General features: G+C 45.1%; 1 protein-coding gene across 3 annotated transcripts; it reads right to left on the minus strand.

Annotated features, from left to right (window-relative positions):
* Positions 1-6,350: 6,350 nt before the first annotated feature.
* Positions 6,351-17,920, minus strand: TMEM42 (transmembrane protein 42). Of its 3 annotated transcripts, none has more exons than XR_013390255.1 (4): positions 17,714-17,919; positions 11,313-11,459; positions 9,569-9,842; positions 6,351-6,830 (listed from the first exon to the last, which is right to left on the minus strand). XR_013390255.1 is itself a non-coding variant. In XM_077916420.1 (4 exons), the coding sequence occupies exons 1-3, from the start codon at positions 17,870-17,872 to the stop codon at positions 9,705-9,707; spliced, it is 444 nt and encodes a 147-aa protein (XP_077772546.1). In that variant the 5' UTR covers positions 17,873-17,920; the 3' UTR covers positions 6,351-6,830; positions 9,695-9,704. The 3 variants fall into 3 exon arrangements, 2 of the variants coding, with proteins under 2 accessions (XP_077772546.1, XP_028606518.2); XM_077916420.1 differs by having other exon boundaries at positions 9,695-9,842; positions 17,714-17,920; XM_028750685.2 differs by lacking the exon at positions 6,351-6,830 and having other exon boundaries at positions 8,012-9,842.
* Between the last annotated feature and the right edge of the window lie 4,748 nt (positions 17,921-22,668).

Genomic DNA, 22,668 nt, shown 5'->3' on the forward strand with positions numbered 1-22,668 from the left:
GGCCCAGCTATCTACATGCTCAGTATTCCTTCCACTCTGCCAGTGGGAAAAGCTGCAAGTATTATATAGCGCCTGACCTTTGCAATTGGTTTAGCATATTTGGTATGTCCAATAGGCATTATTTTATGTGTAGAATCCAGGCTAGAGCTCTGAAAATCTCCTGAATGCTCAAGCCTTTTGCGAGGGCAAGTTACTACACTTCATAATTGATTTAAAAAAAAAAAAAATATGGACTATGGCTGTTGAACACTTTCATCATTCAAAAAGATCTAGTCTTTAGTAGGGATGGGCGAGAGATTTGTTCAGTTCACGTTTCAATACAAACCTGCCTAATTGGCACTTCCAAAATGAATGTGAGATGCTGCTACCTTTTCTATTACTATTATTGTGACGTCACTTTCCTCACAAAAGTGACCCAAAGCGACTTTTAACACAATATTAACCATAAAACCAATCACAACAAAACAAAACATCTATACAAATAAAAGGCAGATCCTTATAGAACCTGCCCCACTAAGGGAGACCACAAGTACCTGAAACCCTTCAAAGGAAGGGCCAAAAGCCCAGGTAACACCCCCCCCCCAAGATGTCAGTGAAGATGACATACAAAATTGCTTTCTAAAATGGCGGACTGGTTGCAAATACATGCGTATTAGGCAAAACTGGGAATAAAAAGGTATAGTGGAAGAAATGTGCATGAAGAAGTATAAGAATTTTTTGCAGACTGTTTCTAAATATTAAAAACTGAAGCAGAAATGGCGAGAGGTAAATTGAAGATAGGCAAAACAGAAAAAAGTCAGAAAGCAAAAATGTTAGATTTATCTATCTTTGGTCTCTAGAGGTGTAACACAACCCTCCCCCACAAGACCTGTTTTAAAACTCTGGTTTCGTTTTTTTAAAACCTGAACCAGACTTGAAATGGGCCATCTTTTTTATTTTTTTTAAAAAACATTTTTTTATTTTCCAATACAAAATTATAAAAAAATTCAAATATTCAAATATTATGATTTTCCCCCACCCCATCCCTGGAGCCCCATTTTAAACATTTAAAACGGCATCTTCTTCCAAACTCTAGCTATTATGTCAATCCATATTTTCCATAGTAATTGTTACACGACGAGTGAAATCCAAATCTTGCCAATGTTCCCATCTGCTTATAGTGGTCTCTTAAATAACTTATACATTTCCCCCATTCTTTTGTAAAGTTTTTGTCCTCTTGGTTCTTGAGTTTTCCAGTCAGCTTTGCCATTTTGGCAGTCCATCAGCTTGGTCTACCATTCTTTTCTGGTAGGGACTTGATCTTCTTTACATCTCTGGGCTGTTGTTCCATACGTAAAAAAAAAATTTCTGCTCCTTTGGGATGTCAGTACCTGTAATTCCTAATAAAAAAAGCTTCTGGTTTTTAAACAAAAGTTATTTTAAATGTTTTCCCCCAATTCATTATATATCATCTCCCAGAAAGCTTTTACCACCTTACAGGTCCACCACGTATGATAAAAAGTGCCTTCTTTATCTTTACATTTCCAGCAGGTATTTGTACTTGTCGTATACATTTTTGCCAGCTTGGTAGGGGTCAAATACCACCGGGTACATCATTTTAATGTAATTCTCTTTCCAAGTACAACAGGTGTGCTGGACCCGGGGGGTAACCTGTGAAACGCGGTCCAGGACTGGTCCAGAATCCGAAGGTTCCGCTAGGAGTCAGTCCGACAGGGTCAAGGCAGGATATGAGGCAGGAAACCAGGCAAGGACAGGTACAGGATCTCAGGCAGGATTTGGCGTACAGCAATGTTGCTCCTGCAACCTGGGATGGGGTCCGACAGCCTTTTATCTTTGTCGGGGTAACAGCTGGTGCTTATTCCCAGTGACTCACGTCCCTGTTTTGCCTGAAGGCGAACGCTCCTCCTGCGAGTATCAGGTCTCTCCTTCTCTCAGACCTTAGTCTCTGCAGCTCGGGAGACGTTGGTGGGTTACTAGACCCAGGGGCCGCCTCAGCCTCCCCTGACCAAACCGGTAGTGGAGCAGCTGTAAGTGGTGGCCCAGCTGAAGGCAACAAGGTAATCCCTGCATCTGGAGCCAGGGCAGGCTCAGGCCCCTGACTCAGCCCAGCTGGTGCTTCTTGCAGGGGGACCTGTGTAGACTGGGACTCTTCAGGGTCAGGCCCCAGACTTGGTTCAGGTTATGCCTGAGGCAAAGGATCCGGTGCAGACTGAGACTCCTCTGGTTCCAAGTCCAAGCCCGAGTCCCAGGCCATCACAACACGCTGTGAATTTCAGGTCATCGTAAAACAAAGGGAATTTCACTGGGTAACAATGGTGAGGATGCCACTACTACTGTTGTTGTTTAGGTGTTTAGTCATGTCCGACTCTTCGTGACCCCATGGATCAGAGCACGCCAGGCACTCCTGTCTTCCACTGCCTCCCACAGTTTGGTCAAACTCATGCTGGTAGCTTTGAGAACACTGTCCAACCTCGTCCTCTGTCATCCCCTTCTCCTTGTGCCCTCCATCTTTCCCAACATCAGGGTCTTTTCCAGAGAGTCTTCTCTTCTCATGAGGTGGCCAAAGTATTGGACCCTCAGCTTCAGGATCTGTCCTTCCAGTGAGCACTCAGGGCTGATTTCCTTAAGAATGGATAGGTTCGATCTTCTTGCCACTACTGTACAAAATTTTTGAAAGTCCTGGCTTCACTTGGAGGAAACCCACATTTGGGAACCTGCAAAGACTATGGTCTGGCATGCCTGGAAGAGTGCATCATCAACTGGACTTTCTGGTTTATCTTTCACGCATCAATACACTGCCAGGAAAAAAGAGAGAGGGGTGATTTTGGGTCTCAGCGGAGAAAAAGATGCCAGTGTCTCCATCGACTGCATGAGTGCAAGTCAAAAGGCAATGCTAGGTGTTTGTGGCAGCCTAAGGATTAAGGCTTTTGTCAACACAAATGCCGCTTTTCAAGAGCGCTACCAGTTCTCCATAGACCTAACCTGGAGAGTAAACAGTAAAGACCTGATGAAGAGAGAACAGAACAGGTTTTATTTTCTGAGAATCCTCTGGAAAAATAATCTCTCAAAGGACCTGTTGGTGGCACTTTACCATTGTACCGTTGAGAGTGTATTAACTTATGGTCTCTGTGTGTGGTTTGGGTCAGGGGAAAAACAGTGCTGTCCAGGGTTGTAAAGACTGCGGAGAGAATAATTGGGTGCACTCTTCCCACCTTGGATCAAATCTATGCTTCCAGGTGCCGTAAGAAAGCTGCAGAGATAGCGCAGGATAGTGCACACCCCGGAAATGATCTCTTTCAGCTTCTGCCTTCAAGAAGGTACAGGGTTATAAAGACTAGGACTAGCCGCCTGAGAAACAGTTTCTATCCAAATGCGATTTTGGTTTTAAACGCAGTGTAAGGTAGTCTCTATGGGAGTATATTGTATTTAATTATGAGGTATCAAGAGTTTTTAGGGGGTTAACCAGGTTGGGATAGATGGGATAGCAGGCTTGTTGGTTTTTGAATGTCTGATATAGATTTTTTCAATTTTGTTGTTCTGTATGGGACAATGAAGGGGACGCGGGTGGCGCTGTGGGTAAAAGCCTCAGCGCCTAGGGCTTGCCGATCGAAAGGTCGGCGGTTCGAATCCCCGTGGCGGGGTGCGCTCCCGCTGCTCGGTCCCAGCGCCTGCCAACCTAGCAGTTCGAAAGCACCCCCGGGTGCAAGTAGATAAATAGGGACCGCTTACTAGCGGGAAGGTAAACAGCGTTTCCGTGTGCGGCTCTGGCTTGCCAGAGCAGCGATGTCACGCTGGCCACGTGACCCGGAAGTGTCTCCGGACAGCGCTGGCCCTCGGCCTCTTGAGTGAGATGGGCGCACAACCCCAGAGTCTGGCAAGACTGGCCCGTAAGGGGTACCTTTACCTTTACCTTTATGGGACAATGACAATAAAGATTATTGTACCGTATTATAGACTTGGCACAACAGCCCCCAGGACAGCCTGCAAAGTACATATGCCAAGAGAGGCCTTGTATATCTCAATCGGTAGAGCACAAGACTCTTAAATCTCAGGGTCGTGAGACTCACATTGGGCAAAAGATTCTTGCATTGCAGAGAGTTGGGCTAATTCTTCCAACTCTACCATCCTATTATTCTACTCCTGCCTTTCGCCTCCCAAGGGCTGGCAGGCTAAGGATGCATCCAGAGAAATAATTTAATTTTTTAATTTATAAGACAATTTATAAACCAGCGACACATAAAACAGTTATCATGGTGGACGGTGAAAATATCAGCGAGCCACAAAACCCTGAACAGATCGCCAACACTGATTCAAATAAACTGTCAATACTATCCTTTATCAAAATGGATTTTTCGGGCAGTTTACAAGCTAAATGCAGCCTTATAGTATCTTCTCCTTTTCCATTAAAGTGCTGGTGTTCCTAAAGAGCAAATTTTATTCATTTATCTCAGCAAATCTCTGTTTCACTTCCCCATCAAATAGATGCCCAAGGCTTTTAACAATATAAGTATCAGTGATTTGGCAACATTATGAGAATTGCTTATAATGGCCAAAATATCTATGGAAATATTTCAGGAAGAAATGGTTCTAATGGCCGATATATGCTGACTCTAAAACAACGATGCCCTGTTAAAACTCTCTCCTGTGTGATTTTTCATGCACAACCTGTTCCACTTTCAACAAATTTGATATCTAGTGACTTTGAAGAGAGAATATTTGATGGCTACACTTGTAATGGGTACAATGTGATGTTTGTTAATGTATTCTGCTCTCTCCTGTAATGGAAAAGTCTTCAAACTAATACATTAATTATTCCCCCATGATGTTTTAGAAAACAAAAAACCAGAAGCAGCGTTGTATTTTCAAACAATACATTTGTGTTTTTCTTCCCACAGAGTTAGCAGGCCAAATAAAAATATGTGTCTCTTCATTTCTCTCTCTCTTTCTCCATGCTGTCAAAATCTTGCCAACAATTCTTTCATCATCTATATTCTTCCAAGACAAGCAAAAGCCTGAATAGCTTTGTGAGAGAATCAGGAACTGAAAAGGAGGTGCTCTTTGTCACCCAAGGAAGGTGACAAATGGCACAAGTCCAACTCCCTACTTTGCTTTTTGTAGGTCACCTTTAAGCTTTTGTCAGAGATGGAGGAGTCTTGCCAACTGTGACAAGCCCGGGAGCTCTTGCTGGTAAGGCTTCTAGCTGTGGGACTGGCACAGAAAGGAACTTGGTTGAAAAACGATGTTCCAATTTGCTGAGATTGCCCAAACGTATTTAAAATGTCAAATAACGGATGGGCTGCCAAGCTGCAAATGGCTCGATTGGAGTGATAGAGCAACAGAGTCTCTTCTCCAAAATCACTGAAGCAACTGTTACTTAACCTTTCTTATATTCTTATATAACACATTTATTTGAAAGGAGGCTCCACCGGTTTCAGCGGAATTTACTTTTTGATCAATTTGCAAGCAGAGATAGAAAGAAGAGAGGGAGCAGACAAGTAGCAAACAGGCCATAGCTCAATTGGGAACAAGTCAGGGTGCCAGGCTGTCAAGCTAGTTAGCAGGAAAGACTGATGTGGTGGTCTGGGTGGCGCTGTGGTCTAAGCAACTGAGCCTCTTGGGCTTGCCGATCAGAAGTTTGGCAGTTTGAATCCCCGCAATGGAGTGAGCTCCCGTTGCTCTGTCTCAGCTCCTGCCAACCTAGCCATTCGAAAGCACACCAGTGCAAGTAGATAAATAGGTACCACTGCGGCGGGAAGGTAAACGGAGTTTCCATGCACTCTGGTTTCCATCACGGTGTTCTGTTGCACCAGTAGTGATTTAGTCATGTTGGCCACATGACCCAGAAAGCTGTTTGTGGACAAACACCATCTCCCTTGGCCTGAAAGTGAGATGAGCGCCGCAACCCCAGAGTCCCCTTTTAACTGGACTTAACTGTCCAGGGGTCCTTTGTCAGTTTTTAAGCTACAATTTGGTCAAGCAGCAGAGTCAGTCATTGGCCTCTTGTGCTACCGGACCCTGGTGAATTGGTACTTTCAATACCAACCTTTTGGTGATCTACAGTGATGGGACTTAAAGCAAACCAGAGATCAGACCAGCTGCTCCTTCCTCGAGTGAGCAACAATTATTTTTGTATTTTCCTTTTCTGTAAATCAGTGTTTCCCAAAGTGGGCGATACCGCCCCCCTGGGGGACTCTGGAATGATCATGGGGGGCGGGGCGGTAGTAGCCTTGGGTCCAATTGGGGGGGCGTTGAATAAAAATAAGGGGGGTGTGTGGAAGCATAAAGAAAGAATTTTTTGAAAATTCATGTTTCACCTGTTGTGTAATGACGCTTACCAATGTAACGCAGAGTTGAAGTCGCAGTGATTACTTTATTTTCCAAACAAACACACAAAATGCAAGTTATAACCGATCAGTGGTCAAGTCCGTCAACAGCATCTTTCTTTCCTATGTTGTAGGATGTAGGTAGAAATATAGATACATAAAAAGAACGCCAATTTGTCACTGCATTGTTCGCTTAAAGATGATAGATTTCCAGGGGTGCGCTGGGTAATTATTATTTTTTTCTGAGAAAGGTGCGACAGACCCTGATGTAGTGTGTTCTATGGAAGAACAGAACAGACACGAGAAGTCTTATGAACAGGCAAACAGTGGTGTCACAGAAAATTAGGTGCTTTTGAGATCCCTGTGCTTTGAGATCTTTTGCTTTGAGATACCTGTACTTTCCTTTAAGATTCTTGAGTTCTGATCGCGGCAAAATGGAAGAGTAATGAAATCCCCTCTATTCAAGATTGGATCCAAAAGCTGACAGAATATGCCGAATTAGATGGTCTATCAGAAAAAATAAAGAATAAATCAAAACAGGAATTTGTTTCAAAATGGGAAGTTTTCAAAGAATATCTGAAAAATAAATATAGTAGTTTAAATTCTGTTGCAGCATTCGAGGAACTTCAGTAATAGTTGCAAGGTAGATATAAGAAATTAGATATATTAAGAAAAAGTTTAATTATGATAAAAGCGTGTATTGGCAATAAGTAATATGAAATCAAAATATGGAATAGACAGGAGGTCGGGTCTTTAGTGTTAAGACCAATATATGTTTTATTCTTTGCTAAGAAAATTATGTGTCTATGGTTATTCCTGTGTGTAATTTGGTATTTGTGTTTTTTTCTTTTTTCTTGCTGTATCAATAAAAATCTTAAAAAAAATAAATAGATTCCTTAAGATTCCAGCCTAAACCACACTTCCTTGTTGCATTTATTCTTCACCACTTGCATGAAATGAAGACCATGTTCCCCACACCTGGTCTACCACAAACCCTAAGGAGGTCACATACTCTTTCCATTTCACAGATGGGCAAATGGGCATCATGGTTGGTGGTTAGCTCAGTGACTCTGGCTGAATTTGGGTTCAAATTCAGCCTTATCAGGGTCTGATTACATTTGAACAAATGAAGGTTAGGTGCCAAGAAGACAAAAAAGGTGTGCTAACAGTTGCTACGGGATTATACCAAGCAATGTTCCCAGAAACATCAATCCATATGTTTTCAAGTTTGGCTCTGTCATTTAAAGTCTATTACGTGCAGTTAGACTGGAACAGATAAAAGAAAGACTAGGTGTAAAATACACACACAATCTGTGAAGTGGGAGAGGCAAGCAAATGTAGAATTAGTGTGAATAGGTGTGTGTCCATCTGAACTTTTTCTATTGTTTATTACGGTAGATCACGACATGAGTAAAGGCTGGCATAACTTAATATGAGTAAAGATCCCCATTATGAACTTTTCTTGAACCCGGTGCCAGTCTTATCTCTAACCTGTCCTGGAAGGCATCAAGGAGACATTTTGAGCTCCTAACACCTGTGCGTCAAGATCAGCACATGCAATCTAGTTACCAGCCAAATTTAATCAACACCTCCTGTAAAAGAATGGTTCCCACCTAGATAAATAGCAAGATAAGTTTAAGACAGTAAACAAACAAGGATAACCAGTTTAGTCATTTTGCTCACTAGGATTATATTCTTTCAACTTTTAATTAAGAAGAATAAACAAAACGGGAAACAGGCAGGACACTCTAGGAGGAGACAACAGAACGATAGAAATATTGAAATTATAAGAATTGCTCATCTAAAAGCCCCACTTCCTTCGCCATTAGAATGCACTGGTTCAGAACAGTATTTCAACCCTGGATTTTCAATGGCTGGTTAGCTCTCAAAGCTCCAACACTGACCATTTCTCACAAGGACCAGGCAGATTGTGTGCTTCACTACAGATCACATATACCCTTCTTCAGTGCTATTTTTCTAGAAAAAAGAGGTGCTGGAACTCACCACGAACACCTCCCTTGTTCTCTTGGGTCGGAATTGAGTTCTGACAAGTTCTGGCTGAAAAAAGCCCTTCCCACTAGTGTGGCTTCTGCGGCAAAATCGTGCCCTCACTTTCTGTCGGCTTCTGGGAATAGTGAGGGATCCCCCCCGCTCTTTAGATCAAGGAGTACAGGATAAGCTGTTTGCATAAATTGTAATTTTGCCGTCTGAAGCAGCGTTTGTATATTCTGTCACTTTCATTTCATGTAATAAACCAGCCTTCCTTTATTTCAGAGGTGCCCAAACGTTTTTCAAAGAGGGCCAGATTTGATGAAGTGAACATGCATGAGGGCTGACCAAAGTTGACTTTTTTTTTTTTGGATTGAAGTTATTCAGCTTTATTTAGGGTTTACCCCAGGAAATAAACTGCCACAGGGGCCGGATTGAACTGAACGGCGGGTCGGATTAGGCCCCTAAAACGGACTTTGGACATGCCTGCTTTATTTCTTCTGTGTGAGAACCTCTTGTGGGCATAAGATTACAAGTAAACACACATTTGTAACAAACACATGTTATAATGCTAGCGGTCAGGGCTTTTCTTCAGCTGGAACTCAGTTCTGGCACCTCTCAGGTGGCGCCATTGCCATTCTAAGAGAACAAAGGAGGTGTTTATGGTGAGCTCCGGCACCTCTTTTTCTAGAAAAATGGCACTGCTAGCCGAAGAGCCTAAGCCTATGGGTAGTGCATGTATGAATACATGTCAGTGGTCAACACGCATGTTGATCTAGACACATGCATTGACTTGTCAGCCTAGCCAAAGGGACCAATGGCATCACCTTTAGAAACTGTGAAAGAACATTTGCTTCAAGAAGTCCTGGTAGCTCTGGGCCTCATTTGACGTCTAGCTCAGTGGTTAACTGTCATTTACTGAATAACCTGAAGTGTTATCTCCGAGGCCAGGGAGACGCCATGTCTCTCCTCAAAGGCCCTCCTCCTTCATGCTACGTTGCACTGTCACCTTGTCACCATAGTCCAGGCATCAGCAAACTTTTTCAGCAGGGCGCTGGTCCACTGTCCCTCAGACCTTGTGGGGGGCCGGACTATATTTTTTGGGGAAAATATGAACGAATTCCTACGCCCCACAAATAACCCAGAGATGCATTTTAAATAAAAGGGCACATTCTACTCATGTAAAAACATGCTGATTCCTGGACCGTCCGTGGGCCGGATTTAGAAGGTGATTTAGAAGGCCTTAGGTTGCCTACCCATGCTGTAGTCTTTGCAGTATGATGACGATATTGGCTCAAAATCCATCTCCGTGAAGGAAAGTGAGAGGTAACAGGCTAGGTAAAGCAAGCTGGAAGGCCCAGGTGGTTGTTGTTTTAACCCACAGGCGAGTTTTCATCTCTTCTTTTCCTTCTTTTCTTCTGCCAAGGGTGGTGCAGTGTGGAGCAGCAGAAGCCCAAGAAGGGTTAAGGATATTCCTATCCACCACAACAGGGCATGAGTCTCCCCAAAGAGCAACTTGCCAAGAAAAGCCTGAAAAGAAAAGGGAAGAAGGAGACTTCCGCTCAAGGAACTGCCGCCCTGGACTCCTTCGGAAGGAAGAGCAGCAGATAGACATATTATTAATAATAACAACAAACTTGGCCCATCGGCTGGATGTTCCCCATCCCTGGGGTCTGGGCAGCTGAATACAGTGGTACCTTGGGTCTCAAACTTAATCCGTTCCAGAAGTCCATTCCAAAACCAAGGCGGCTTTCCCGTAGAAAGTAATGCAAAATGGATCAATCCAATCCATACTTTTAAAAGTAACCCTTAAAAAGCAAGTTAACATGAATTTTACTACGGGACCATTGATCCATAAAATGAAAGCAATAAACAATGTACTGCAGGTCACACAATCAATCAATCAGTACCTGAACTGGGTTCCACACAGTCACAAAAAGAACCAGAAAAAAAGCAAAATAAATGCCCAAAACAGACTGACCTCAGAGTAACACTCATAACAGAAGCGTGGCATTTAAATCGGAAGTGTAACACGTTTGGCTTCTGAAAAATGTTCGCAAACTGGAACACTTACTTCAGGTTTGCAGTGTCTGGGTTCCAAGTTGTTTGGAAGCAAGGTGTTTGAGAACCAAGGTATCACTGTACGTTGAAATCGGGAGAAAAATAGGCACTTTAATCCCAAAATTTTACGTTGCATTTACATTTGGACGTTTCATTTTCCTTCTTAGGAACAAATAAGCTTCTTCTTAAAGAATCCCTCAGCTAGAGTGCCTTGCTCACACACCTCGCAAGCACCTATTAAAGGGGTTCTACTAAGCAAGTTCTTGAACCAAGGACTTTACAAGAAGGCACTATTAAATTAGGACTGAATTATCAGAGGTTCGGTTAAAAGCAACTCTGAAAGGTGGCACTGAGTGAAGTTGCCAACCTGGATTCATGTAAGTGCTCAGAGGCATTTTTTTAAAAAGTAAGGAACACCACTAAAAATACCACTGGGGTTCAATTCCTAAATTTCATTGTGTGGCTCTTTCTCCTAGCCTGATTTATGTTACAAAAGTAGGGAAGTGAGTACCCAAGAACAGAAAAGGTGTACAGTGGTACCTCGGGTTACATACCTAATTAATTCCAGAGGTCTGTTCTTAACCTGAAGCACCACTTTAGCTAATGGGGCCTCCCGCTGCCGCCGCACCACCGGAGCACAATTTCTGTTCTTATCCTGAAGCAAAGTTCTTAACCTGAAGCACTATTTCTGGGTTAGCGGAGTCTGTAACCTGAAGTGTATGTAACCTGAAGCGTATGTAACCCGAGGTACCACTGTATAGGAATTTCCTGCCAATTCCTCATCTCACTCAAAAACTGGTCTTCCAAAAGTATCACGCAAATGTACTTTGTAATTCAAGAAAATCTTTAATAAAAACAATAATAATTATTATTTAAACGCAATCAGGACATGCTTTGACCAATCACGCTGGCTGTCCCTAAGGCGTAACTTGTACTTACGGAAGAGATGAAGTTAGACGCTGTTGAGGTCAAAGTCGCTGTAGCCGAGGAGGAGGAGTACCTTAAGGCTTTGGCAAAGAAAGTCCACATGATTGCGTTGCACGCAAGCACGAGGCCACCACATCCAATGCGAAGCATCATGGGCAACTGTGAAGAAGAAGAAGAAGAGTTTGGACTTGATATCCCGCCTTTCACTCCCTTTAAGGAGTCTCAAAGCGGCTAACATTCTCCTTTCCCTTCCTCCCCCACAACAAACACTCTGTGAGGTGAGTGGGGCTAAGAGACTTCAAAGAAGTGTGACTGGCCCAAGGTCACCCAGCAGCTGCATGTGGAGGAGCGGAGACTCGAACCCGGTTCCCCAGATTACGAGACTACTGCTCTTAACCACTACACCATACTGGCTCTCATACTGGAACACAATTGGGGAGGGACATTTTAACCGCACTGCATTTCCCACCCATTTCATGAGATGCGAGATCTGAGAGAATTGCATTGCTAAAATAGGGAGCTCTGCGGAGGCAGAAAACATGTTCTGGATCTGCTGTGCCAATGGCGACGGAGCAATTTCCATTCTTCGTTTTCAATCAATCAAATCTTTATTACGGTCATAGACCAGCATGAGTAGGGTGGGGTACAGTAATTTTGGAAAGCTAAAAAGTATTAAAGCAGAAGGTATATAAAAAAACACTACAAGAAGCTAAAAGAAGGGTTAGGAGCATTAAAGGGATGTGGAAGAGCATAAAAGTTTAGTATATAAAAGACTATAGGTATCACTTTACAGCACACTCTGATATGAGTGTGCATTAAATCTAGTTTGTGGCACAGGTCAATTCTTCGTTTTGTATGAAGTTCTTCAGGGGAAGAATGAATGAATGAATCTTTATTTGCGTCAGCCATCGGCTATAGCAATAAAACAACAATACGATATACAAAGAATAGAAAAAGTCAATTATATAAAATACATTTTAGGGTTTTGAATCCATAGTCAAATAGTGGACCTTACTCTGATTGCCCCAGCTAAAAACCTTGCAACCTTTGCTGTCACCTGCTCCTCTTGATCTGCCAAGAGAAAGGACACTGTGGCGGTGGTTGGGCGACCCGGAATGGACAATAAAAGAGGGGTGATAATCTCATCCCTCAAGACTTTATACAGAGAACGAGAGAAAGGAACGAACGAATGAAGGAGAATTGCAGAAGAGGCCAACAAAATAGTAGTAGTATGTCTTCCTCCATACAATTTAGGATCACAGAGGCGATGGCTGGAGTTTGGAGGAAAAGAAGGAATATCCTTATGGTCTCTAGGAGCCAGAGCTACAAAGTCAACTTCTATAGTCTATCCTTCTGGAAGAACAAACTCACAGCCGTGCGTGGTGGCATAGATTTCAGAAGTACAAACAGACATTGGTCAACTTTATTCAGATGGTTATGATGCATCTGACAGAGCCTTGTTTTTAACCACTCTTTTGGTCACCGCTGGTGACCAGGAATTCCCTCCAGGTAAGTGACTGAGCTGGCCAAGCAGGGACAAAGCGTTCTGGCTTGCTAGCTCCATCGGCTTCTGTCCTGTGGAGGAAATGGCTTCACTTCTTCTGCAACAGCTACAGAAACAGGCTTGCTTGGGCAGGGGGGAGAACCAGCTGCTTTTTACGCATAAGTGTAAAGAAAGCAAAATGGGTCAGTAGAAACAAGACCACTCTGGCCCCAGTTTAGATCTTCGTTGGTTTATTATATATAATTACCTATGTGCCCCATATTTCCTCAGAGTTAGCTAAAGCCAAGTTCTGATCTGGATTCACTCTGATTCAGAAGCCGCTGATATAAACAACTCAGAGCGGAATACTAAAAGATTATGGATGAGCCTTTCAAGAGTTTTAAATGTGAGAAGACGTCACCCAATTCAAGCATTCTTGAGCAGGATCTTTCTTCCACAGTTCAGGAAATAGCTTAGCCAAATGAAAAAAAAAACTGACTAAGCATTTCTCAACTAAATTTAGCATTCCAAGGAACCCTTCTTCAAACAAACTCTGATTGGCAAGTTCTGAAGTATTTACTCTGAGCGAAGTCCGATTGCGCTTGGCAAATAATCTTTCCTATTAGCAAATAGCTTTTGCAACTTCAGGTGAGATTTGCATGCTTATTGCCCTGTTGCGGGGGACAGAGATATCCATACGCATGCCATACGCACACAGAGCAAATTGATTTAAACAGAACCACACACGTAGAGGCAAAGCAACTTACACCCTCACGCAGGCCCGAGGAAGCACTGGACATATGTCAAGGGCACTTTCCAGGCAATGCAACTCTTTGTCAACTCTTTATTGACAAAGATAACACAGTCGCTTCTACAGCTCTGGATTCCTACACACACCAATCTAGTGAATAGGCAGCTGTTCCCAGATCTGCACTCTATGGACCAGTTCAGCAACAGGGGACCACTCTCCCTCCACCAGTTTATGTACCTTCCCCTGATGGGCTCCATGCATGCAGCCAGAGACTGTGCCTGTGTGGCAACGTCCTCTGCTCATCCCTTTTCAGCCCCCTTCTGGTTCTAGGGAACAGCGGTGCAGGAGAGGGTGGGGAAACACTTCCGTTTGTCCGGCCTGCCTCTCCCTCCAGCTCTGAAGCTTCTCCTGCCTCTGACTCTTGTCTCCCGGCCGGTACAGTTCCCCACAGACCACTGCCCCCCTCTCTCTGGTGTGCTCACTGTCAGCATCCTGCCAGACTACACAGCATCTTAGGCTGGCCCGAGGCAAAGGAGGACAGGGCTCTGCACCTTTAATGGGTGTGAGGAAGAGTGGTAGCTCGTCATGCAATTCCCTCTTCCACACTGCTATTTTAAGGTGCAGGATCCCTGCTCGGGCCACCATAATATAAATGCAAACACACAGGGGAATACGATTGTATGATTGTATGTCCACCTTCATGGATGGCCTAAAAGATAGCCTCGTTTCCCCTTCTTGAATGGTAATGCGAAGGCAGCCCTGTTTAGGGAAGTTTTTAATGTTGGATGCTTTATCGTTTTTATTATTACTATTATTATTATTATTCTGTTGCGAGCCACCCAGAGTGGCTGGGAAAACCCAGTCAGATGGCTGGAATATTAATTAATTAATTAATTAATTAATAATAACTTATTTATAGCCCACACATCTGGCTGGGTTTCCCCAGCCACTCTGGGTGGCTCCCAACAAAATATAAAACAGAATAAAACTTAAAACATTAAAAACTTCCCTAAACAGGGCTGCCGTCAGATGTCTTCTAAAAGTCAATAAATTATTATGATTTATAATTATTATGGACTTGCAGCATGAGCCAAACCCTGCCTCAGGCATTTCCCACTGCATCTTTGGGTCCCAAGTGTGTCTGCCAAGGATGAAACTCCACGGGCAAATGACCCTGAAAATCTCCTCCGTGAATATGTACAGGGACATGTGGTTTCTGTTGTTAATGCAAATCCTGCCTTTGTGGGTATGCCCTACGCAGCAGGCAGCTTACATAAGGTGGACCTGACAGAATACTAGAAGGAAAAGAAATGGGTGCGGGTGGGAGAATCAAGCACGGAATGGGCACAAATAAATGGTCCTTTGAATAAACAGAGAAGAGAAAGGCGTTGCTTCACCGTGGGGATTAACTGGCCTCTGCCACACCTTTGGGTGCCTTCAGTTACCTGGTGGCCACCCAGGCAGGCTTTTGTGTTGTACCTTAAAGATGAATGGGGAAGCAATCCATTTGCCACTGTGTGCCAAGAGAGGAGGAAAAAAGCATCTTCCAGGAGGATCTAAGGACAAACTACATGTTACACAGGAGATCTCTGGCTGGGTGCATTTCTAAGGAAATGCAGGCTACAAAACTGTAAAAGGTAAAGGTAAAGGTACCCCTGCCCGTTCGGGCCAGTCTTGCCAGACTCTAGGGTTGTGCGCCCATCTCACTCTATAGGCCGGGAGCCAGCGCTGTCCGCAGACACTTCCGGGTCACGTGGCCAGCGTGACATCGCTGCTCTGGCGAGCCAGAGCCGCACACGGAAACGCCATTTACCTTCCCGCTATAAAGCGGTACCTATTTATCTACTTGCACCCGGGGGTGCTTTCGAACTGCTAGGTTGGCAGGCGCTGGGACAGAGCAGCGGGAGCGCACCCCGCCGCGGGGATTCGAACCGCCGACCATGTGATCGGCAAGTCCTAGGCACTGCGGTTTTACCCACAGCGCCACCCTAGTCCTGGGGTATTTCACCCTCTCCCACGTACAGTGGAACCTCGGGTTGCGAACGTGATCCCTGCGGGAGGCACGTTCGCAACCTGCCGCGTCTGTGCATGTGCGGGTCACAATTTGGTGCTTCTGCGCATGCACAAAGCGTGATTTAGTGCTGCTGCACATGCGCAGAAACCTGGAAGTAACCCGTTCCGGTACTTCTGGGTTTGGCGCGGTGCGCAACCCGAAATCGCATAACCTGAAGCATCTGTAACCCAAGGTACTACTGTATTGATTTTCTGATTTGCCCTCCTCCACACTTACTGTTTGCCCCATGCTTTTAGTTATGGTTTTGTTAAGAACAGCATTTATACCTTCTGTGAAGCTGAAGACAAGAGTGTTGCTTCCTGCTCCTCCAACTACAGGGCAAACATACTGAGGAGGAGGGCAATTCTGTGCCGGAAGGAAAGAATGAAGAAGCTGGTGGCCCACGGTGGCTGCGTTTCATCTATTTATTTTTTTAAAGAAAAGATCAGGAGATCCACCCAACTTTACTTTGATCCTGAAATTTACCTTTGCAGGTAAGCTGCACTGTGGGAGCTGGAGTCCTGTGAAAAGCTCAAGGCAATGCAGCCCAAACTGTAGCTCCTTCCAGCACCACAACCATCAGGAAGCTGGCTGGCTGGCTGGCTGGGGAGAAGCCACAGAATGGGGGTCTCACAATCCTCAGGTTTCTTATGGCATCTGCAAAAAAAGGGGATACCATTTCCCACAAGCTGCAGCACTTGTGCACTCTGTGTTTGGACGCCCTTAGCAGACGACTCAGCAGAAGGTCCGTATAGTTAAAGCTATGGTTTTCCCAGTAGCGATGCATGGAAGTGAGAGCTGGACCATAAAGAAGGCTGGTCGCCGAAGAATTGATGCTTTTGAATTCTGGTGCTGGAGGAGACTCTTGAGAGTCCCATGGACTGCAAGAAGATCAAACCTATCCATTCTGAAGGAAATCAGCCCTGAGTGCTCACTGGAAGGACAGATCCTGAAGCTGAGGCTCCAATTCTTTGGCCACCTCATGAGAAGAGAAGACTCCCTGGAAAAGACCCTGATGTTGGGAAAGATGGAGGGCACAAGGAGAAGGGGACGACAGAGGACGAGATGGTTGGACAGTGTTCTCGAAGCTACCAACATGAGTTTGACCAAACTGTGGGAGGCAGTGGAATACTGGAGTGCCTGGCGTGCTCTGGTCCATGCGGTCACGAAGAATCAGACACGACTAAACAACAAAGCAGAAGACACTACGGTTCTTATTTCTGAAAGCTGGAGTTGACTTGACCAGTGGCAGACTTGGTAATTTGGTGCCCTGAGCAAAGACCTTCGCCACTCCCCCTAGATATTTCTTATTTTCACAATAGTTCCTTTTGGTAACAGTTCCTTTTTAAATAGATCTTCTTGATATTATTATTATTATTCGCCCTGTCAGAAAGGTGCCCTATGTGGGGGAACCACCAACAGCTCCCTAAATTCGGGGCTGACTTTACAGCAAGGTTCCCCATCTCTGATCAAATTGCAATCCTACAAGAACCTCAGTATTACGATTCTTCACCATATTGCAGCTGGAGAGCGAGAACTCGAGAGCCACCTCATGGCAAAAGGGAGATTCGCACATGAGATTTCCCAACGCACAGCTCAGTCTCTGAAGCCCCAATGTGATGCTTTTGTTTCACTGAAAAGCCATGACTCCCCTTTGCCTTAGAAATTTGCCTCCCGCCGGAAAATTAATTCCTAAGACACCCCAAACCCCAGACTAGACTGGCAAGTCTGGCGCGCGCAAAGCAACGTGTTTATAAAGACGTCTCCAAAACTTTGCACAATCAGGAACCATCGGGGCGCTTGCCGCGTTTCTTTTAAATCTCCTGCTTTCCCCTATGTAAAACCCCGTGTGTGTGCGTGTGTGTGTCCTTGATCCAGGATACGGATCAAGCCCAGAGACACTAAAAGCACAGCGTAGGATGAGACGCACGGATGAAAACTGATGCGCTTTCGGAGGGTCGCTTGGAGAGACTTCTCAGCTGTTTTGGGGCGCGTCGCTACATCCATCCATTAAATCTTTTCGTCTCTTCCGGGACAAACGGGCCACAAATCCCTCCCCAGCTGCCCAAATATAGCGCTGCTGCGCCCGATCCTGCCCTCGGGAGGGAGCAGATCCCGCTTCTTACCCAGGAGCAGGCACCAGAGGCCGCCTCCTCGCCTCCGACGACCGCGGCGCAGGCTCCCTGCAGGTAATCCGCCCCCAGGGCCAGCTTTGCGGAGCAGGCGGCCAGCGCCCCCAACAGACCGGCCCCGGCGGCGAAGGCAGCCCCCCAGCCGGCTGGCATGGCGACTCCGACGCGCCAAACACACGTGCGCAAGGGGACGCCCACCACGTGGCTCCAAGACACGCTCTTCCGGGTAGGGTCAGCTCACGTGACAGCCCTGCGCCACCCTCTTTTAAAAACTGGCTGGGATCGTAGACAGTGTTTAGTTTTAATATATTTCTGTACCACATTATTTTTAAGGGGGGGAAATCCCTTTAAAAAATGCCCAACATGCGCAGAGGGAGGGAGGTGGAAGATATATATATATATATATACTTAGTATATATATATATACTTAGGAGAAACATATATATATATACTTAGGAGAAATATATATATACTTAGTATATATATATACTTAGGAGAAACAAGGGGGAGGGCAGAGAACACACGGACAAAAAATAATAATGGAAAAGGAGCCCAGGTAGAAAACTCCACCCCCTAAGCAGGAACAGGACTAGCTACCAACTAGCAGTAAGGAAGTTGAAAAGGAGGGGGGGAGTGAAGAAAATAGAAGGAAATCTGCGATTAGTGGGATCTGGAAAAGGTACCTGCTGCATTCAACAAAAGGAGGAGAACAGAAGCAGGCTTGCAGCCCTACCTCCCAAAAGGTTGCTCATCCAGCAGAAGCGAACAACCCATTATACTGGAAATGGGGGAAAATCCATTACAGTGGTACCTCGGGTTACATACGCTTCAGGTGACAGACTCCGCTAACCCAGAAATAGTACCTCGGGTTAAGAACTTGGTTTCAGGATGAGAACATAAATCATGCTCCGGCTGCACGGCAGCTAAAGTGGTGCTTCAGGTTAAGAACAGTTTCAGGTATGGACCTCCAGAACTAATTAAGTTTCAGAATGGACCTCCGGAACCAATTAAATACGTAACCAGAGGTACCACTGTATTTTAGAAACAAGTTATAAGAGCGGATAGCTATGCAAATGGCTTAAAAAGAACAGTGGGATGAAAAGAGGATTGAAAAAGAGCAATGAAGCAGCTACATCAGGAAGATTTGGACATATGTATGTTATAAGAATTTTAAGGTCAAAGTGGGAAACCTCCCCCATTGTCTCTTTCCTCACAAATCCTGTCTTAAGGGCACATTCAAGATATGAACAGGGTGTGAGCCTGTGACCTAGATTCAGGAAGTAGTTATAATAACAAAAGGGGGCGCTGGTGGCGCTGTGGGTTAAACCAGAGCCTAGGGCCTGCCGATCAGAAGGTCGGCGGTTCGAATCCCCACGACGGGGTGAGCTCCCTTTGCTCGGTCCCAGGTCCTGCCAACCTAGCAGTTTGAAAGCACGTCAAAGTGCAAGTAGATAAATAGGTACCGTTCCGGCGGGAAGGTAAATGGCATTTCCGTGCGCTGCTCTGGTTCGCCAGAAGCGGCTTAGTCATGCTGGCCACATGACCCGGAAGCTGTACATCGGCTCCCTCAGCCAGTAAAGCGAGATGAGCACTGCAACCCCAGAGTCATCCATGACTGTGTTGGGAAACTGCCAGGGAGATATAGTCCATCATGGCCCCAAGCCGGCTGCCGGACTTCCATCGATCTCCCGTAGCCAGGCAGATCCAGCAGTTAGCGACACGAAGCCTCAGAAATAGATTGCCACATTCCAGGCTTGTGCACACTGTTCTTTATCAGCAGAAAACACAGCCAGAAAGCTTGCACCGAAGAAGAGCATAATTTACAGATTTTATTTAGCGTTGAACAGAACAAAGAGAAAACATGACCGTTCTGTGTCAGTGTCTCTGACCGACTGAAATCGAAAGGAAACAGCAAGCATAAACATCCTGTGACTAGGACATGCGCAGACTCTGTGACTCTCAAAGCCTGCTCTCTCTTAAGGTGGAACGGAAATATCCTAACATCCTCCCCCTTTCCGTGTAACCTGTTGTACCTGTGGTTCACTCAATTGCAACCTTTGTACATAAACCTTATGTTGTTCTCTGTTAACAACCTTAGACAACAGATCAGCAGGAATTTCATTTCCTGGCATGTAGGACACCTGAATCAGTCCTTTCTGAATACACTCTCTTGCACGATGTAGCTTAATCTGCAAGTACTTGGTTCTTTGCTTGCAACTCTCGGAGTTCAGCAAAGCCAAACACGATCTATTGTCTTGATACACTTGTATAGGACATTTCACAGAAACCCCGATGTCCTTAAACAGTTGCATCAACCATTCACAATCCATGAGTGAAAATGACAGAGCATTGAGTTCTGCTTCACAGGAACTTAGGCTCACTGTTGTTTGCTTCTTGCACAACCAGTCAAACAGGCAGTGGTTGTACATGTAGCATACTCCAGAAGTGCTTGTACCATCTGTGGTGTCACTTCCAAAACTTGCATCTGCAAAGATTTCAAGACCTCCAGTCTTCTGACTGGTGAACCTCAGCCTGTAGTGCATAGTCCCTTTCAAATAGCGGGCTATGCGCTTCAGAGCTTTCCAATCCTGAACCGTAGGATTGTTGGCATGTCTGCTAAGCAGATTACAGCTTACAGCTATGTCAGGTCTTGAACATCTGGCAATGAAATTCAGCTTGCCTAGAACGCATCTGTATAGCGTTGTGTCAGAAAACGCTTCAGCAGTACTGTCTACCTGGTAACCTGTCACCATCGGTGTGTCTGCTGGGTTTGCATCAACCAAATTCAACCTGGTTAATACATCAGCAATTTTCTGTGTTTGGTGTACCAGAAAATTACCTGCTTGGTCCTTCTCCACCTGCAGAGAAAGATAGTTGGATACCTCACCAAGATCCTTCATGTCAAAGTGCTCCTTCAGCTGAGCTAGGGTGCTTTGATAGAAAGCCTGATTTTTCCAAAACGTCAGAAGATCATCAACAAAACATAAACAATACAGTTTGTTTTGCCCCTCCTCCTTGACAAACACACATGGATCAGCTTTGCCCTGGTGAAAACCTAGAGAAAGCAATGTTTCAGTGAGTTTTGTGTTCCAACACCTAGCACTCTGCTTGAGACCATACAAGGATTTCCGCAATTTACAGACCATTCCCTTCTGTATCTCCATCCCATCTGGTGGAAGCATGAACAGCTCTTCGTTCAAAATCCCGTACAAAAAAGCTGTATTAATGTCGTGGTGGGAAACATGCAGTTTCTCCTCCGCAGCAATCTTGAGCATCAGCCGAATGCTCTCATATTTGACCGTGGGTGAGTAGGTCTCGTGATAATCCTGTCCTGGTACCTGTGAAAAACCTCTGGCAACCAATCTGGCTTTGTGTCTGACAACCTTGCCATTCTGGTCTGTTTTGGCCTTGAAGACCCATTTGCTGCCAACCAGTCTCATACCTGGGACTACCGGTACCAGCTCCCAAGTTTGGTTCCTGTTCAAGGAATCAACTTCAGCCTTCATGGCATTAAGCCAAGGCTCAGCATCTTTAGAGGTTAACTCCTGAACCTCTTTGAAGCTTGAAGGTTCCCACACCTTCTCTGAGCTACTAAGAACAGCAGTTGCAGTCTTAGCAAACTCATCAGCAAATCTCTTAGGAGGTCTGCCTTTGGTCGCCCTTTCAGACCTACGTACTTGACGCAAGTCTTCTGGACTCATCTCCTCTTTCTTAGGAGAAAAATGACCAATGGTGAACAGTGGTTCTTCCAGTTCATTGTCAGACGCATCAGATGGTCTGACTGAGGCCTTTGCACTCTTGTAGTCTGCTGTGTCATCACTCTCACTGACATCAGCAGCAGCGCCGCCCAATGAACTGGAATCCGAACTCTGATCATCATCATCATCATCATCCTCATCCTCAGTTTCCTCAGCTTTCTCAGCATGATCTGCTTTCTTCACATCACCTTCATCCTCCTCTGGGTAACTCTGGAAAATTCCCACATTTTCCCCCCACTTAGGATTGTACTCAACACTCCTTGTGAACTTTATGGATTTAGAGTCAGTCATCCATACCCTGTATGCACCTTTTTCGTACCCCATGAACAAACCATGTGCCCCACGCTTCCCAAGCTTGTTGGTTTGTGGGGTGCGTACCCACATGTCAGAACCAAAAATTCTCATGTGTTTGGTGTTGGGTTTCTTGCCAAACATCTTCTCATAGGGGGTACAACCAATGGGTGATGACAATCTGCGATTAACGGAGTAAACCAGATTCCCTAAAGCCTCCCCCCAAAACTTATCAGGGAGATTGGCATCATGCAACAAGGTTTTCATTCCTTGCAGCAATGTCTGATTTGCTCTCTCCGCAAGCCCATTCATCCATGGCGATCTGGGGGTTGACATGTCATGCTGGATTCCCTTCTCAGTCAGGAAAGCTTCAAACTGCTGAGAAGTGAATTCCCCGCCCCGATCGGTAAAAAGACAGGAAATACGTTTACCGTGAGCATTCTCCAACCAAGCACAGAATGCCCTGAACTTCGGAAACGCTTGCGATTTCTGTTCGAGCAAAAACACATGAATGTACCTAGAAAAAGAATCAATTAGAACCATGAAGAACCTTGCTCCTCCTAAAGAGGGCGTAAGTGGCCCAACCAGGTCTGCGTGCACTAGCTGGTAGGGCTTGGAAGCCTGCCTGCTAGACTCCTTGCCTTTTGGAGCAACCTTCACCTTGTTCTCTGCACAAGATACACATTTCATGTGAAATTTACAGGGTTTGATGTTCAAACCCTCAACCACCTCTGGCATCTTGGCCAGTGCCTTCCAAGAGAGGTGACCAAACCTTCGATGCGCTTCATGAATGCAACCTGCATGAAGAACTTTGTTAGTTTGTGCAACACAACAAGAATTAGCATTAGATACAACAGCAGTGTCCTCATAAGTTATATGGAACAAACCATCCATAAACTT

This window comes from Podarcis muralis, chromosome 12 (assembly GCF_964188315.1).
Source record: "Podarcis muralis chromosome 12, rPodMur119.hap1.1, whole genome shotgun sequence".
NCBI lineage: Eukaryota > Metazoa > Chordata > Lepidosauria > Squamata > Lacertidae > Podarcis > Podarcis muralis.